Source organism: Pleurodeles waltl, chromosome 12 (assembly GCF_031143425.1).
Source record: "Pleurodeles waltl isolate 20211129_DDA chromosome 12, aPleWal1.hap1.20221129, whole genome shotgun sequence".
Taxonomy (NCBI): Eukaryota; Metazoa; Chordata; class Amphibia; order Caudata; family Salamandridae; genus Pleurodeles; species Pleurodeles waltl.
In genome coordinates, this window is record NC_090451.1 from 131,434,828 (window position 1) to 131,454,693 (window position 19,866).

Sequence of the window (19,866 nt, forward strand, 5' to 3'; positions counted from 1 at the left end):
CTGCTTTAGTTTACACTCCTGGTATGTACTCTACAGTGAGCATGCATTCTTCTAGGTTGCTAAACCATTTTCTGATGCAGCTTGAAATTCCATCTACACCTTTCTTCTCAAAGTTTTTTTTGTGGTTTGTGGTTACTTCTGATTTTAAATTCACCACCCAAAAGAACTTCTTAATTTGTTGAAGGGCCCAAAATACGGCAAACACCTCCTTTGCAATCAGAGTAGTTGGCTTCTGCACCATATAATGATCTTTAGGCAAAGCCTATTGTGATTTCAGGGTTTCCATCATTTGGGATAGCACAGCTCCGAATCCTTTTGTGTTGGCATTGGTGGATACTTTTACTGTTCTTCCTGGAATAAAGGCACTCAGCTTGGGTGCATTCCTAAGACATTGTTTTATATCCTGGAATTTGTCACATGTAGTGTTCCACATTAATTCCATTCTGAATTTCATCAGTGATCTCATGTGGAATATTCTTTCAGCAAAATTTCAAATGAACTTGCTACAGAACTCAACCATTCCGAGAAATGTGCAAAGTTCATCTTTGATGGATGGAGTTGTCATGTCTGATAGAATTCACCAGGTCTTCATTGGGTTTGATTCCTTTGCTTGAAATGGTATGCCCCGGGTAGGCTATTTTTGGACATGCAAATCTACATTTATCCATTCTCAGTGAAGCTGAATTTCTTAAATCTTTCAAGCACCTGCTCAACTCTTTCCTGGTGTTCTGTGTTGTTCGCCCCACAAACCAACATCTTCCTGGTACTAAAACACTTCTGGAGTGTCGGAGTATAGCTGACATGGCTTTCTGGAATACAGAGGATGCTGAAATTATCCCAAAATGCATGCTTTCAAACTTATATGCTCCAGAGGCCTAATGAAGGTGGTTATGTCTTGTGATTCTGGGTGAAGTCTGATCTGATAATACGCTGATGCCAAGTCGAGAGTTGAAGACTTTGGCCCCTTTTAAGGCTGTGAACATACCTGCAATTGTTGGTAGTGGAAACTTGTCCACCACCACTTTTGTTTAGTGCCCCAAGTCAATACATAACCTCACCTTATTGTCAGCTTTTGGTGTCACAATGATCGGGGCTAGCCACTTTTTGGCTTCAACTGCTTTGATGACATTTTGTTCATAGTTTTACCAATTCCTTTTTCATGTCATCCTGAATGCTTACTGGTAAACGCCAGACTTTGGAAACAATGGGGGTTGTGTTCTGCTTCACTTTTATTTTGTGAATCTAATTTTTGAGACATCCTAGTTTTTCAGTGAATACTTCTGTAAATTTGTTTACAAAACAGTTTAACTGGACAGCTTGAACTTTGATTTAAGGTGAAGCATTAGGGCCCAAAATTACTCCCAAGTTTCTTTTCAACTGGCCAGCTTAGAATATTGTCATTCTTTTCAGCCACGTACACTTTTTTTTTAGTTCCAGTCCCACCGTACTGAATCGTTGCACAAAAACACAACTTGGTGGATATGGGTGTCAACCTATCAACATAAGATGCTATGTCCATGTTTAGTAACTTTAGCCGGTTTACAAATTTACTGTCGAATATCTGATCGGAAATAATTCAACAGTGGTTATCTATTTTTGATGTCTTTGCGATTACCTTCACCTGAATCATTCATTTTCAACACAATTTCACACATTCCTTAACCTTTAGAGATTTTTTTCACAATTTTGTAGTATCTACCACACACAAAATAAATGTCATTCTTGTCACAAAACTCCATTTTTTTTTTTTTGGGGGGGGGGGGGGGGGGAAGAGGTTTCAACCTTGAGTCGCAACTCTTCTCACCTTATGTTCCATATTAATAAAAACTGATCACAAATACGCTCATTCATAGTAGCACCAAATGTACACAATGCTGTTAACATTCTCAGATCAGACAAATCCTATGCTCATCCTCTAATTCCTTTTACCAAAATGATACCTTTCTAGAATGGAACATATCTTGGCCTAAAAGTGTTTGTTTAGTTTCTTTATACATATTTCACAAGCATTCAAGTAATTTTCCTTCTCCGCATATAGATCTGGGATATGTTCTAGTACAGCTTTCCCTTCAGCTCCTAGGCAATGTGCAGTAATGCCACTTTACTTTCAATATTTGTGTTAGGACCATACATATGTTAATTGTTAGTGTTCATGAAAAACTGGGTTTGTGATGTTTTGCATTGTCAATGATGCGTGTGAACAGATTCATGTACTTATGTCAAGCGTACTATATGCAGCAAGGAAATTAGGCCCAATATGAATGTGTCCCCACAATATTAAAACTTTCACACCATGTAATAGGAGCTAACCACCGCAAAATAGTGCACAATATACAATAGACATGTACACTTTCACGTTAAACATTCATAACAGAATTTATACATATGATTTTGTCAACTTCGCAGGTGTATAGCGTACTACTCACCCGTTAGGGTCTCAAGGCGCTGAACGCATACCGCTGTGGAACCCCTCCTGGCTTTTTCCTGTGAGGCACCCACTCCTGGGCAACCTCCAGAGTGAAGCCAGGCATCCAAGCACTGTCAGGGCCGTTGTGGAGATTAAGCAAGCTATTGCCCAGAGTTAGAGTGGGACCTATTAATTAGATTAGGCACTGAGGTGAGAATTATCTGGTCCAAGGGAATTGAGCCCAAGACCCGCTGAGGCGGGAATTGAACCCTGGTCTCGGGCCAGATATTTGCATCAGGGTCTGCCGCTCTAACGATTGTGCCACACTTCACTTTGTACACCATATTTTGTCATCACCAAAGTAACGGTCTGTGCAAAATATGGTCCTATGGCACAAGTAAAAGGTGGATTCTTAGTGTGTGGATCACTGCATTTCCTCACAGGATCCACAGTACTCCGGAGAAATGAGGCTTAATAGAAACTTCTGCTCGTTGTTAATCCAATATCACCCAGTTTAAGAGATCCACCAGATGGCGCTGTGTGAAGAAAAGCTCTTTATAGAATCGCTCCTGCCTTGACAGGAAAAGGAACTAGTCATGTGGGATAACACTATCGAGTTGGAATGAAGGACGACGGGTAAAAAGGTGGCGAGGTAAGAGTTTCTCTGTTGATAGTTTACCATTTTATTACTATGCCATGCTGATGCAGGGAATACAGTGGGAGACTTTAGATTTCATGGCGCACACTGCATCGGTTATCACAAGGTTTTCATCAATGTTTCAGGGTCTGAATATGCTGCGCTGAGGAAGGGAACACAGCAGGAGACTTGGGGCCTAGTTTAGATCTTGGTGGTGTTACCACCAACCCACACTGGCAGCGGGCTTAGTCAATGGTGTTCCACCTGTCATATTTATATACATTGTGGCTGAGCTGAAGACCGCAGTGACCGAGTGCTCTGATTAGCCATATTTAGATGTTGCAGTTGACCATGCAGTGTCCTGCTGGCTGTTTGTTGAGAGTGAGGACATCACTGGTCCCAATGGACATCAGACAATGGCAGTAGCTATGGAACACAGGTAAGCCACACACACTAGCCATCATATGTCTCCCTTCATCACACACCACCACATACATAACATCTATTGCCATTCAACCATAACCTGTACATGCCACAAACACATTGATGCACATCCATGACACACCAGTGATACTGCACCCACAAATGACAACCACAACCAACATCTACACACATGACAATGACTGCCACACTCCATGCACATACACGTCCATACCATATGCAAGTGGTACACATACTGACAACTACACCATACTACATCTCCCTGCAAATCACCCAGCCAATCTGATTGCACACACATACAGAGTTACACACGACTATGCACAACACAACAGGTACAGGTCCCCTTGAAATGTGCACACATTGGCACAGTTGACAAGTGTGAATCTACTGGCAATGAATACTGGCAAAATGACAGTTGTGTATGTGTTGTATGCCAGTGTCCCCATTTGTGTCTGACCCACGCATGTCCCCGACCTATGCAGGTCACAAATTTAAAAAAATTACTGTGATGTGTATGTCTGCAGTGGTCCCAAGCTCATGTGCAGTCAGGAGCTACTACAAAAGTACACAATGCACACTGCCTACATTTGTGTCCAGTGAGGGGATTGTGTTTTCTCTGCAGTCTCGTGGCAGCAGCAGAGGTTCCTGTCCAGTCCTGTCCAGCTTGAAATGAAAGTTGAATCAGGAGAAACTTTACCTCTTTTCCACCCCCCCCCCCCCACCCCCCAATCTACAAAGTCAGAAGTGGAGGTCAGACAGCCACATTTTGCTTGGCAGCATGGCGCATACAAATCTGCTCCGTGGTAAGTGTGGCTGGAGTTCTGCTATCAGCCACACGTCCCCATTGTGCCAATGCAGCAGATGGGAATGCTTGGCGGAATTTGGATGGGTTGAGGTCATGAAACCACCAGGAACTTAATACAGCAGTTGGACTGGTTTGCAGAGGGAAAAACAACTTAAAGATTACCGTCAAGATCTAAATCAGGCCCTTCAATTTCATGGCACACTGCTTGGCATCGGCGGTGACAAGGGTTTTCTCAACCAATCTTTCAAGCTCTGTGAAGTGCCATGCTCTGCAGCAGCAGCTGTGAGAAATTGCTTCAGGTGATTAGAATGATCTAAATGCCGCCCGCCCTTGAAAGCACCACAAGCATGCGATGAATGTGAGCCAGCAGGCTGTCAAAACAAGTGTTCAGAGGCTCGAATAAGAGCAGAGGAAGGTGGCTGGCTCACTAACCCCTTCCACCAAGGGTTATAGTCGCAAATATATCTTCTAGACACAGTTAGGACTATCACTGCTTGACATTCACCCAACACAGGCATGATGCAACCTGACCATAAAGTAATCAATAAGTTTGAACTTTGAGAGGAAGAAATCCTGTTGCATGCACTATATACCACTAGTTCCCAGCCTGTGGTGCGGGGACCCCGGGGGGTCCATGAAGCCTCCTCTGGGGGGTCCGTGACTGCTTAGAAAATGTAATATTAACAGATTAGGTCCGTGGCTTTCAGTAATAACTTATTGGGGGGAGGGGTCCAGGGACTCCAACAATGATTCAGTGGGGGTCCCCGGGTTCCATTACTGGTAAAGTGGGAGGTCCACAGAACTCAAAAGGTTGGGAATCACTGCTATATACCACTGTCAGACGCTGACTAATTATCCCACAGAAGGAAGTAAAAACGGAGCAATTCACAACACGGAAAAGAATAGAACTCTCACTAGTGCAGCGCTCCTTCAAACCCTTCGGCTCTGCAAAGACACCCTGACACACAAAGTTCCCAGAGTGTGAAATAGGAAAGTCACGGCCTCACTGAGAGGTTCTAAGTCTGAGCAACATTCAAACCAGACTTCATATCAGACAAGCCACTTACGAACTGGTGTGTTCTCTACCCAATAGCTGCATCACATCCAAAGAAAATTTAGAGCGATGGAAGGTGAAGATATGTTTTTTTTTAATATAATGCCAAAGCACATCACTGGTTGACCCTTCCTCAGTAGGCAAGCACTTATTGGTCAGGATTCACCTGATGGAATGTTGGTGAGAATCATTGTACCTAGAGCCTTGGTGGGGGAACCAGAACAAGGAGGAAATCATTACAGAAGAGACCACAACAGGTTTGCTCTGATTGCAGTGGTGCAGGCTTAACTGCAAGTGTTGTGCTTGACTATATGAGGACAGGATACCATTATTGAATGCATGTATATAGATAACTCGCAAAATGGAGACGAAGTGAGTTTGCAGAGGTTTTTTTTTTTTGTGTTTTTTTTTTTAAATTTACATCTAGAAATCCCATAGCCAACATTTGAATTGAGGGAAGTCTGTATAAGTTGAGCATTGGTGTTACAAAATAAATGATGTCCCCCCCTTGTGAAATGTGAAAAAGGGCATTTGAATCTCCTATATCTCACAGCTGTTCATGGTCTTGTTTATGTGGGACCCTCTGATGGGTTTGGGGAGTCCTGAAAGATTGCTGTCCCCGTGCCCCCCCAGCCCGTCCACCAGGCACCACAGGGACCTGTGTTATGCTCTTAGCTGAACTGTACAGTAACTGTCCATTTTAGTGTAGACAGACTTATTACATCTTCCCAAAAGTAAAATTGCAGAAAAATATAAAATTGTGCAGTGACCGAGTCCACTTTCCCTCTTCTGTGCTTAGTTCTTGTCCACTGGCAGGATATACTTATCTCCACATCCTCTTCTTACTGATAACAAATGATGGCTGTGTTCGCCTCTGGGCCACCACCCACATGAGTCATGAACCCACTTTATAAGCTTGAGCGGAGGAGTGGTTATCAGTGTGTAAGTATGGGCAAGATGAAATCTTGCAAATAAGGATTATGGCTCTTGACTTTGAATGGAGATAGTTGTGTGCGAACAATAGCATGATGGAGAACTGGGATGGGGAAAATGTGAAAAGAAAGTACAAAAGTTGAAGTGGCAAAGAGGGAGGGCCAGAGGCGGTTTGTCCGGGAGGGCAGGAGAGCACCACATGTGAGAAACGGAAGATGGCAATACCATTCTTCTAACCCCCACCCCCCGATATGCGCCCTGCAGTGCCCCAGACCCAGAGGCAAAAGACATGGGGGCATGTCCTCTGTCGATTGGCAGCAGAGGAGTAGAGTAGTGGCTGGGTGGATGCTCCAACATATGCATGTCACTTTGGCCAGCTGCTTTTCACCAGCCAAAGTGGCATGGGCACTTTGAAGCTCTCTACTCAACGGTCTTAAGACAGCTGGGAGATCAAGCACAGGCCTCCAGGGCCTGGGGGAATGTCCAGCAAGCCTGATCCATCCAATCCAGGCATTTCTCTCATGCTGGTTAACAGCATGACTACAGTGTCTGGATTGGTCAGGGCAGCTTCATAGTAAACTGCAGTTTGCAGGCAGACCGACCGCAGCATGTCCTCGTGCGTGTTAAGTACCTTTTATTTTTACATGGGGTTTTGGAGGGAGTATTTTCTCTGACTATTGAGGGAGGGTTTTTTTATTTATTATTTATTCGGGGCATTTGGTGGGGTGGAGGGTGTTTTATTTTATTTTTTGGTAAGTGGTGGGGCACTTAGCTTGCCCCGCCACTTTTTAAGGTTGCCAGCCGACCCTGGGGAGGGCTGGAAAACAGGACAGGTGGCAAAATGCACATTTGTGTCTGCCAGTCAGGTATTAAAAATTGATACAAACTCCGTGTCTTTTTCTCCGTTTACCTTTTACCACAATTAATCATACTACACAGGTGTTTTTGAGCTAAAGGACTGAAGTTGTAGGACCACAAGCTCCCTTTAGCACATCATGCAGAGTTTTACAAATTAAGAAACATTTGTTTATTTAGGCTTATTTTATTTATAAGGCTCAAATACACAGTCTCTTGGTGCTAATTAACTACTTCGACCTGTTCAGCAAGGCTCCAATCTAATACTTAAGAGGTAAACAGCCAAGTATTTACCAATTCACTGAATTTAAAATAATCTGACTGAACACAGATATGAAGAGTTAATAAATTCCAGAGTGTTGGTCCTCGATCATGGACTGATCTGCCACCCCATGTGGTCAAGTTAAATTTAGAACAAGGATAAAAAGTGGGCTAAACAGAAGATCACAATAGATTAGTAGGGGTCTATTTCTTGAATCTGCTAGAAAAGAATAATAGCACAGAGACCAAAAATGTTCTATGCATCAGACAGGCAACCCTAAATTGGACACATTTGTCCACTTAGCAATGCTATTACTCCATACGGGGTGATGTTATCAATTTGGTTTTTTTCAAGTTGAAGACTAGCCTTACTGCATCATTTTGGAATTTTTGGAGACTATCCAGAACTCCGTTTTGGGAGACACAGATACACACTGAATTACCATAACACAGACTGGTTGAATGAGTTGACTACAAAACACATTAAGAAAAGAACATTTATGGCTATATCCTCCTAACTGGTTTTAGCTGAAAGGATACAAGTGTGTGTAACAGATGAAGTCTGAATTCAGCAAGAGATTGCCATCAAGTATGATGCAAAGATTACAGGCAATTTCCAGTTTGTGGGACACTGACCCACTGCATGAGGCCAGTGTTGGTTCCCATATTTTTGTCTTTTTGATAATCGACTATATTTGTATCTTGCTAGAATTAATCCATTTTTGATAGATTCTAGCATTTAGGCCATGTCAGAAGTATGCTCAATGAAATTGGCAGAGAAACCGCAAATAAATTGCATGTTGTCTGTATAAAAGTAGGTCTTGATTCCATATTCTTAAATCAAATATGCAGATGGATTTCAATCTAAATTAAAAAGTTAAAAGGTATATAGTTGATCCTTGTGCCACCCCCATGAGCAAAGGTTTTGGAGTGGAGTGATCATCCTCTGGAAAAGATCTGTAAAAAGGAAATATTCCATTGTAGAACAGTCCCACTGATTTCTAGGCCCTTAAGATATTGAAGAGCAACACTATGATCAAACATGTGAAACGATTAGAGAAGTCCTAAAGAAATACAATTTCTCCTTCCTTCTCCCCCCCACCCCAATTCCCCTCACCATCATCCATCACGTGATGTCCTTTGGGACTCTGGCCCTACTGGTTTAAGAGTATTGCTGGAGGTGTACTGCAGGAGGAGAATGCTATCCAGAAGAGGTGATTTGAAGCCAGGAGATTGCGCAGGAGCATTCAAGAAAGCAATGTGCCACAACACAGCTTCTAGGGGGTGGGTGGGAAGCAGCCCAAAGTTAACTGTGGGGAGGTCTCTTCTGTTCCTGTCATAGCCAGTATTCAGCCCTAGTTGCTCCCATCTGACCTCATGCTTACTCAGGCTACCGCCCTGATCAAGGAGTTATCAGGGTTGCAAACACCTGCAAGTATTCAAAACTTGCAAATCAAATCCAAAAACCATATAGGTGCAGCAAAGATAGTCACAGTTTAAGATCCACTTCATGTATGCCTCTGTCACAGACCACGTTTGAATGTGTGTGTGATCTGTAAGGGCAGGAAATCCTGACTGAAAGATTCTGTAATAATGGCTATAAAATGTGTTGCTCCAAAGAGCAATCCTGTAGTGCTGAGGATTAAAGAATTAAACCATATTTCAGATGGACCTTAGTCCCCACCACCTGCAGCAGCTTTGAAGCACTGTGCATTGCACAACCGCAACTCCATTTTCACCATTGGACCTAGGAATCCTGATGCTTGGGCATCACTAACCATCTGTAGCCACCCCCTGTATGCTCCCTCATTAAGACTACCTCTCACCTCATCTCTTCATGGCCAGCAACTGATGTGCCAGGGCAGACTCGGGACATTGTTTGGGTGGGTGGATAGGGTTCAGTAAGGGGTGCAAAAGTTCAGAAAAAGGGAGAAAGAGCCAATTTGTAGTTAAATCTATGCTGGGCAGGTAGCTCTGCTTCACCAATGTGCCTCCCTTCTATCCAGCACAACCTTGGTCTGTCCTGACTCACCACCCTCTGCATGAACATATGTGAAAGCCATTAGATGATGGATCTGAGAACACCCAAATGACCCAGGTAAGTTGTCAAGAGTGTTCGGTCTACTGCATGGTCTTGAGTGGGGAGCTCAGATAGCTACTATAAGAGATTGGCTTACTCCTTGAGAATCCGGTTACTCTGATTTCATCTCGTTTCCTCCTTTGTAGATTTTATTTCATTTGTAGTATTAAAGTAATTTTATCTTTAGAAGAGAAATCTCTGGTTGGACATTACTGTCTCCTATCGAGCACTTAGTAAGCCTTGAACCATTCAACCTGGCTACCCTGAGGGTCAAGTGCTGTATGGGTGTATTTGGTGTCCAGTTTTTGGGTCAAACAGTAAGGTGGCCACAGGACAAAAATGGTAAATGGCTGCAGTTGTTACAAATTACTCCCATTAATCCCATTACTGCTGCTCCACTATGGAACTCCCCTACCCTAAACCAGTTCTAAGAATGAGCCAAAGAGCTCACAACAAAATATTTGTTGAATGAGGCTGACCCAAAGCCCACTCTTTCTATAATTCTCATATTTTAAGAATTTGTAACACGAGCCCTCACCACAGAAGGTTAATGCTTTCTGTAGCCACACCTAATAAATGAAATGAAGATTAGAATTCCAAAAACCTCTAACCTGCCCTAAAACTGAAAAATGTTAATTCACAATTGAATGCCTAATTTTCCATTTGGGTTTGTTTCTAAAAGAGCAGGAGGTCTAGCAACTCTTATTCTTTTGAGAAACTTACTTTATAGTTTTAGAGTCCACTGCAGAAGGGTATACCAGTCAAAAGGCCCTAAACCCAGAGTAGGCCTGAGCCACAGGTGAAGTACTGTAATGAGATAGGCCTTTACAAATTGATACATGTAAGGCCGATGAGCTATATTAGACTATTCCACCCATTTAGAGTAGAACGGTCCAATAATAAACAGGGAGCAACAGAAGTAAATATTGGGATGTTGGCTTTGAGCTACTCAATCGTTTTCAATTTAGCACTCAGTTCTTCAGTGTTCTAGTAAACCAAAAAGCTTTTAATTCTAGCAGTAAAGAGAAATCGAAAAGAAACCGGATAAGTTATGTACAGTGAATCATAGGCTTGACAGGTGAGAAAGAAAAGCACCCTCATTTTCATCAAGTTTAAAACAGACTAAGGGTCAGGTCTGGAAAATCAGGCCCTCCTCGAAATAGGCATAGAATTTGCAGCATTAATTCCGTTGTGCATGTTGCACACTTGAAGTTCCAAAGGAAACAGTTGGACGATTAGGATAGCTAAGCATAAGAGAAAGATGTCTATGGCATTCCAGCCACATCATTTGTGAAGTTGAATACCCAAAATGTCTTTCAAAATAGTTGTGAGAAAATGGACTAGTAGTTGGGATTGATGGTAGCCCCAATAAGTAATAATGTCACCATTGTTAGCTCCCAATAAAAGTTCAACTCCAATTAATAAAAGTAGGGAATCTTAAATGCATAAGATAACACCAAAACAACAAAAATACAATGAGGCAAAATAGACAAATCTGAGGTTTCAACGTTTTAAACCTAACAAAATGGTTCCAAAAAGCACAAAGTGCCAACTGCAGGCTGTTGGTTGTGCTAGACTGGGGGCAGAGGCCAAAGTTAGGCGGATTGCAAGCAATTGCCAGTTGGATACAGAGACTGGGTTTGTCCTAATCAAAAGCTACCTTCTTTTTTAGAAGCAGTTCACTGGTTTGTCATCATAGCAGGCAACAAGTGGAAGCTGGAGCAGGGCTTGAAGGAACCTGGCTGCATTAGACAGGGTCCTGATTCAGCAGTCAACAGTGGGAGAAGTTTGGGTTTCGATGCCATGGAGCTCTTCGGTGTGGAGTCCTCCCCGATGGCTGCAGTGACGAAACTGCAGGATGGAGTTGAAGTGCCCCTGACTAATTCTGACACACAGTGGAGAACTTAGCAAGAGCTATAGAGAAGTCAGGCCCACCTGTGATGCACACAGTGGATCAGCTTGAAGGTTGGAACCAGTGTTCTGTCAATACCCAAAGTAGAAAGTCTTAAAGTTTTTAAGTCCCAGCTTTTAGGGTTAGACAGGAGGTGTACACACACTGGCACCAGCGCAAAGGTTACCAGACCCTCAAGAATAGCACTCAAGTCAGGGCTCTCTCCAACAGAAGCTACCAGAAAGGTCCATGGAAGTTCAGCTGATGTAGGACGCTGGCCTGGTTTGTAGTGGTTACCTAAGGTACTTACACCTTATACTAGGTCCAGTCATCCCTTATTAGTGAAATGTAGAGTGTCTAGAAGCCAGGCTCTCTAGGGGTAGTGTGGGTGAGCAGCCAAGGCCTAACTAGGAGACATGCAAAGCTCATGCAATACCACTGTAGTAACAGTACTCGCATGAAAGAAAATACTCTTCTAAAAATAAAGGTACTTTATTTTGGTGACACAAATGCCAAAAATACCATAGAGACTATACTCCCTTAGGAGGTAATACACAAATTATATGCACTTGTATGCAGAAACAGGTGTAAAAACAGTTAGAAAACAGTGCAAATAGTGAAAAATTACAATACATAGCAATGGCCCTGGGGAACACAAACCATAGACTAAGTGGAATGCGAAAGTTGGTTTTCCGCCTAGGCAAGTGTGTAGAGGGGTGCTGGGAGTATTGTAGAACACCAAAGGTAAGTAATAGAACCCACTCCAGAGCCCAGGAAAGCAGGAGTAAATCACAGTAACTTCCCCAGAACACACAAGAACACATGGAAGATATTGCAAGAACCAGAAGAGACCGCAATACACCAATGATTGATACCTGGACCTGAAGACGGTTGGAAGAAGGGGACCAAGTCCAAGAAGCACTGTAGAGTCCAAGGAGAACAGGAGCCCCTGCTAACCTGGATGAAGGTGCATAAGAAGAACCACCAGTGAAGAACAGTCGGTACTGCTCCAAGAAGGCAGATGAGGGTTCCCGGTTGGTGCAGAAGATGTGCCAAGCCAAATGGATGATAGCAGAATCCAGCGATACAAACCAGACTGCAAACAAGCCTTGGTACACGCAAAGCTCACGGTTACCAGAAAATGGCACTGCCTGGGACCGAGAGGAATCTGGTAGACCCTACCCATGAGGGGAAGCCAGAGGGGGCTCTCAGAAAGCCCTCAGAAGACCAGGCAGCATGCACATGAGTCCCACAGCACAGGGACTAAGAAGGTGCAAAAGGAGGTCCACACAGAACTACGACATAGGGTCCCACGCTGCTGGAGAACCATGCAGGAAATTGTTGCAGGAGTGCGCGCTGGGTGACAGAGCTGCACGATGAACTTAGGCAGTTACCAAGGCTTGTTGGTATCCTTCCACTAACATGGTGCATGGGGGTACTGTCTTGCTTGGGGAGGCAAGCTCTTACCTCTACCAAAGTTGAACGTCAGAACCACTTCAGTCCACCACTCATGATGCAGGATCCACGCAGCTCATCAGGAGAGGGGTTCCACACAACTGGTTGTCATTGCAGAGGGGTGCCTGCTGAAGCAAGAATTACTCCTTCACTCCAAGGGAGATTCCTTCATTCTTCTTGTGGAGGCGGAAGACAGGCTGCACAACAGGGAAACAGTTGAAGTTGCTGGCAGGAGCTGAAGATACAATGCTGCAGAAGTAGTCTTTGCTTCTTTGTTGTAGTTTGTAGAGTTCCGGGAGGGTCCAGAGGCAGTTTCTGCGATAGGAAGGTGAAGTAAAATATGCAGAGGATTCCTGCTGGAGTCTTGCAATTTGAATCTAAGGGCTATTTAAGGTCTCTCTTGGGTGGTGCTTCAAACTGGGATTTGTCAGCTACACAGGTAAGCACCTATCAGGAGAGGGCTCTCATCACCTGCTGGCACTGGCCACTCGGATTCCAAGTTGGCAGGGCCCTCTCAGAGCATCTAAGATGGCAAAACCTAGGTACCCTCTGGAGGAGCTCTGAGCACCATCCCTAGGGTGGTGATGGACAAGGGAGTGGTCATTCTCCTTTTTGTCCAGTTTTGCGCTAGAGCAGCAGCTGGGAGACCCTGAACCAGTGTAGACTGGATTATGCAAGGAGGGCACCATTGGTGCCCTACAAAGCATTGCCAGAGGCTTGGAGAGGCTACCCCTCCTAAGCCTGTAACACCTATTTCCAAAGAGAGGGTGCAACACTCCTCTCCCAAAGGACATCCTTTGTTCTGCCTTCCTTGGCAGAGCTGCACAAGCAACAGAAGGGCAGAAACCTACCTGAGGTGGCAGCAGCTGGGGCTGCCTGGAAAACTTCAGAAGACCGGAATGGCAATGCTGGGTGTCCTCTAAGGAGCCTCCAGAGTGCATGAAATCGTACAATAAAATGGTGAAAAAGCATTGGGGTATGATCAACAAGTTTGATACCAAGCATGCCTATGTTTGGAGTTACCATTCCAGAACAGGTGTAAAATGGCGTCCCCGCATTCACAAAGTCTGGGAAAATGGTCCTAGAGGTTGTGGGGGCACCTCTGCTAGTGCAGGGGTGCCCTCGTATACAGGTACTCTGCACCCTGCCCTCAGGGCTGAAGGGCCTACTATTGGGGTGACGTATTGGTGACATGGTGCAGTGTAAATGGCAGTGAAAGTGTGCATGTACCTTTTCACACAGGTTGTAATGGCAGCCCTGTAGAAGCCTTTGTATGGGCTCCCTATGTGTCGCAAAAGAAATGCTGCAGCCCATAGGGATACCCTAGAACCCCAATGCCCTGGGTACCTATGTACCATGTACTAGGGACTTAATTCGCACACTGGTGCCCCCTTGTGTTTGAAATACTGGATTACCAGTATGCAGTAACCATAATGTTAAGGGAGAGCGCTTAACTACTGGGGTCCTGATTAGCAGGATCCCAATAGACAGTCAAACACTGAAACAGGCCAAAAGTGGGGTGTAACCATGCTAGAAAGAGGCCACTTTCCCACAGCTGAAACTAGTCAGCTGGGCTCCTTCAGAAAAATGGGGTTCAGCAACTTATATCCCTGTAGCTTAACAGGTCAGCCACCTAAACTCTGGAGTCCGCTTCTTTGTCCTGGGTACATGTGGGACCAAGTCAAGCCCTTAGGCGACTTCACAGATGTCACAACAGTAGGTGTAGTCCTTCGGTGTCCCATAGGTCTAGTAGTGTCCTGCAGAGCGTGACTATAGGTGCCATGTTTTTGCCTGGCATTACCCTGTGGGTGGGCAACGCCTGACCCTTCTCTATGACCACTAGGAAAAGTGTTGACAGGAGTAACTGTACCCACTTTTGCAGCAAAGCTTGTGTTCCCTATTGCAAATAAGCCCACAGTGCCCCCCCCCCACCTAAATTCTATATAGCAGAACCTTACCTCCCTTGTTCAGAGCTCCTGCTCTAGAGGAGTGGCCAGGGAAATTAACAAACCCTCCCCTGTGGTCATTTAAAAGTGGCAAATCCCCAATTTATCTACTGAAGTGTGGTCTGAATTTGTCATGAATTGGGCATTGTTGGAATGATAACTTCAGAATCTCACATGAGTGCAACCTATTTTAAGGCATAAACTTTAAGTACTTTCAAAAAGATCAGGAGAACATGGCTTCATTCTGAAGACAAAGTATTGTATATAGAAAAAATGCTGGAATGGTAACACTGTTCTGCACTACATGCGCGACAGCAAAACTGTTCAGTCAAAATGAGACATTCTAATGTGCTTGCACAGCTGAACTGGCGTATGAACCATTTGCACATTACAGGATATACTAAAAATGAGTGTTCGAAATGAGGTCTTTGGTTGGCAGTCAGATTTCCCCCTGTCCAAGCAAGGATTTTCACTCGTCAGGATAAGTCACACACAATCCAAATTATCCTGTGGCCACCCTCTGGTAGCTTGGCACTGAGCAGTCATGCTTAACTTAGAAGGAAATGTGTAAAATATTTGTGCAATAAATCATACACCACTAACACAAAAATACACCACATAGTGATATCTCAACATACATACGTATTGCATGTTAATCATTTTTTTCCAGATAATATTATATATTTCTAAACACTAAGAGTGATAAGTGTCTTAAGTCTTTTTGAAAGCAATCAGTCTTTCAAGCACAAAGTACCTGGTTCATGTGCAAAATCTCCGCAAGGAACCACAGAGGTGGTGGTGCATGGAAACAAAGGGGTGTGCGTCAATTTCTCTGGTAGCACACAGCAATGCGTCTTAATTTTCACGCAGGGACGGCTCTGCGTCAATTTCCAGCACTGTCGTGGATCCTCTTTGTGCTGCAGCGTTTTCGGATGCTCTGGGGATGATGCATTGATTTCCTGTGCTGGCAGGACAGTCACAGGAGCTGTGTCGATTCAGTGGGTGTTGCGTCAAATTTTCTACTGCACGGCAGGCGCTGCATGGATTCTTCTGGAAGTTGGGCTGCGTCGTCCCGGCATCGATCCGGTGGGCCGTGCGTTGCATTTCTGGTCACTATGCTGCCACTGCGTCGATCTTGATGTGAAGTCGGGCTGTGTCATTCCGGTTCAGCATGCGGTGAATTTCACTGCAGTGCAGGCTGTGCGTTCCAGTTTCTTCTCCAGGAAGTGAGTTGGTAGGGGCAGAGGCCCTGCTTAAATACCCAAATGTGCCTTTGAAGTGGGGGGAGACTTCAAAGAGTGGCTTAGCAGTGCACAAGGTCCTCTTTCAGTTCAATCCGGTCTGCCAGGGTCTCAGTAGGGGGTGTGGCAGTCCTTTGTGTGAGGGCCAGCTACTGTCCTTTGACAAGCAAGTCTCAGGCACTCCTCCTTCCCAGCCCAGGAGGACCCATACAAAATGCAGATGTATGCAAGTGAGGCTGAGTATCCTGTGTTTAGGGGGGTGTCTGAGTGAATGCACAAGGAGCGGTCAACTAACCCTAGCCAGACGTGGATTGTAATGCACAGAAGGATTTAAGTGCAGAGAAATGCTCACTTTCTAAAAGTGGCATTTCTAAAATAATATTAAATCCCACTTCACTAGTCAGCAGGAATTAGTATTACCATTCTGGCCATACTAAATATGACCTTCCTACTCCTTTTAGATCAGCAGCTACCACTCCGTGTATGAGGGAAGTCCCAATGTTAGCCTATAAAGGGAGCAGGCCTCACAGCAGTGCAAAAACAAATTTAGAAGTTTTACACTATCAGGACATAAACTACATAGGTACATGTCTTGCCTTTCGCCTACACAACACCCTACCCTAGGGGTTACCCAGGGCTTAGTGGGAGAAGTGTATAAATAATCTTTTCCCTCATTTTCATTGTGAATGAGGGTCGTGATAGACTATATATGGGGTGTATGTCAGGTTATTTTATGTTAGGATGTGACTACAAGGTATCTAGATGATACCAATTGATAGCTATCTGGTAAGAATGTGTTTTTCTTTGGTACTAGATGTGGATTTCTATTTGATATAAGATACATTGGGAGTACATATGTATTTGGGTAATTATAATTACCGTTTGACATTGAATCGTTGCGGACAGATAAGGTATCTATTTATTTTGGTTATAGGTGTTTCTACACGATTTTGCGGGACACTATAAATCTAGGGGTTTTGTGCATTTTGGTTTGCATGTGGTTTTTTCCTTGGTTGTGGTTTGTCACTTACTTACTGAGCATGTTGTGGGTTTTGGTATGCTTATCTAGAATATGTCTGGTACTGTTTAAACACAGATGTGGAAGTGATAAATATTTACTTTGTGCTTGCACTGGTGGTTCCAGTTGTAAGGTGTTAGTGTAGTATTTGCTTTCCTCTCACTTATTTTAGATTTTGGAGGAGTTGTTCTTATTGTTTTTTTTTTTTGTTTTTTAACACACAAAATTTAAACTTGATGTTTGAGCATGTTGGTCTTAACTCGTACAATATGTTTGATTTCTAGCCCTGAAGAAGTCGTATGGGATGTAATATCTCCCAAGATGCAATTTTCTTTGGATCAATGACTACTTGATGTGAAGACACATTTAGAATAAATTGGATTCATCGGATGGTTTTTGAATTTGTCTAGTGTGATGTGGACTGATATATGAAATTGTTTCCAATATACTTATACACCAATTTTCAGATATTAATAAGTGGGGGGCCTCATTGTGTGTTTTTCTTAGGGGTGATCTATGTAGAAAAAGGGGAGTTTTAGGCTTGGCAAGTACTTTCAAATGCCAAGTCGAATTGGCATTGAAACTGCACACACAGGCTTGGCAATGGCAGGCCTGAGACAAGGTTGAGGGGCTACTTAAGTGGGTGGCACAACCAGTGCTGCAGGCCCACTAGTAGCATTTAATCCACAGGCCCTGGGCACACAGTGCACTCTACTAGGAAGATCACAAAATAAAATAGAATGAGGCAACACTCGGCCCAGATCTAGCGTGGACACTGGAAGCCTCTGGCAGTTATCAGCATCTGGTCCAAGCTGTGTGAGGCATTATCAATGTTTCTTCTGTTGTCCCAAGCTAATACTGGTCGCTTTTTTTTTTTTTTTTTTTTAAATACGTGACTTTCCTTCTTTTAGCTACTTAATCGCTGTGTCATTTGAATTTTGTTATCCATCTGTCAATAAATATTCTTTTTCATTTATACACATACACTTAACTATTCACATTTTACATACAATGCTTTAGAACAAGGGATTCCATAATATCAAACAAATTATAACCTATTACTGGAAGCAACAAACAACCTACCAGGGACAAAGAATTTATGTCTCACCTATTGATGGCTGACCATATCTTCAACCCATCATCTCTGTAGTAAAAGTTGGGTAAGGACTCAACCTCACGGGATTTGAGATTGTCTGGGATGCAAATTGAAGTGTAGGTCACAGATTGCATGTCTCTTGATATAACCTCCGCAAGACCTGCTACTCCAATTGCAGTGTTCTGTGAATGAAAATTGCAGTTTTTGGTTAGGTTCCTTTTCTAGGCTGTTCCTGATTGATCTAGGAGTTACAAACTCATTAATTGATACATTTTTGGTATTGTATTCTCCTATGTATTTAGTGTGTCTGCCAATGTTGACTCATTTAAGCTTTGGGTGTATAATTTGCCACAGAGGTTCTGCTGGATGATTATCCAATTGCTAATACATTTCATGGGACAGTAAAAATCCAGCTGCTGTTATAGGTGGACTAAGTTTGGGTTAGAAATGATGTAGCTTATGTGACTGTATTGAGCATGACTGTGGCTCTGTCTAATGTGTTTTGTGAAGCAGTGGCACCAAAGTGTCCAGGTTCTTTAGTAACTAACATGTGGCGTAGTGTAATGTGTTTTTCTTGTCTGTCAACAGTTGGTGCTGTAAATAGCTATTTTGAAGCTATTCTATATTACCTTGGATAAAGTGTTAGCACTAGATTAACAGTATAGGTTGTGCTTCTGTGTACCATCATTCTAAGTGGCCAATATGGTCTCGTATGTAAAATGTTCTGTTGAATGTTTCAGTAAAATAAAAAACACAGCAGTAAATGCAGGTCAGAGCACAAGGATAGCCAAGTATAAAGCATATGTGCGTATCAGATTTAATGACAATGCCTTCACCCTCTTCCCAAGTGCTAAAGAATTTGTTTGGAAAACAATGGGCTAAATGAAGGTCTTTCTCCAGTGATCATAATGCCCACAAAAGTTTAAATGAACCAAGTCCCACAGAAACAATGTAGTGAGAACATGGCACACAAGCAACATTTGTGAACGAGGAAGGACAATCCAAGAGGCCATAAGCTGGACTACAGATGGTATGGCAGCAGCAATCAAAGAGCAAGGACAAGAGGGGCTCATTTACATAACAGAGGCTCACATTTGGGCACTACTGGTCAAAGCTAGCTGGTTCCTGTCCAGGTTATGAAGTATCCACTTGAAGGAAAAGGCATATTTTGTTCCCTAGGATATGCACGGTATCTAGAGGTTGGAATAGTTTATTTTTCAGGTGTATATGGTGTTCTTCTATAGGCAAAAAAAGCACAAATGGCAAAGCTTCCAACCTCCATGTCATTACAACGGAGTCTTCACTTGAAGTAGTTGGGGAAGCACTTCCAGTGGATAGGTATTTGATCATTGTATTTGGCACATCCACTTGAATCCAAGTAGAACATTTCCATAATCACCAATACCTGAATTGCTGCTTATCCTCAAACAAGAGAAGACGCTGCAGTCATGACATGGAGGCTGAAAACTTTGCTATTTGCCCTTTTGTCCCTATAGAAGACCACCACATACACAATTTGAAGATAAGCAGCCCCACCAAGATACAGCCTCTGAAAAAACACTAACACAATTCAGGTATTGGAGATAGATTAATTAAATGTTCTAGTTCACTTCAAGTAGATATGCCCAATACAATGATCAAATGCCAATGCACTGTATGTGCGTCCCCAGCTACTTCAAGCAAAGACTCAGTCAGGACATGGAGGCTGGAAGCTTTGCTATTTCTGTGTTTGTGTCTATAGAAAAA

General features: G+C 43.4%; 1 protein-coding gene across 3 annotated transcripts in view; it reads right to left on the minus strand.

Moving 5' to 3' along the window:
• LOC138267488 (hydroperoxide isomerase ALOXE3-like) overlaps positions 1 to 19,866 on the minus strand; it is a 261,482-nt gene that overhangs the window by 7,816 nt on the left and 233,800 nt on the right. For all 3 annotated transcript variants that reach the window (XM_069216474.1, XM_069216473.1, XM_069216472.1), the window contains exon 10: positions 18,133 to 18,302. In XM_069216474.1, coding sequence (XP_069072575.1) covers positions 18,133 to 18,302 — 170 coding nt within the window. The remainder of the gene's footprint in view (positions 1 to 18,132; positions 18,303 to 19,866) is intronic.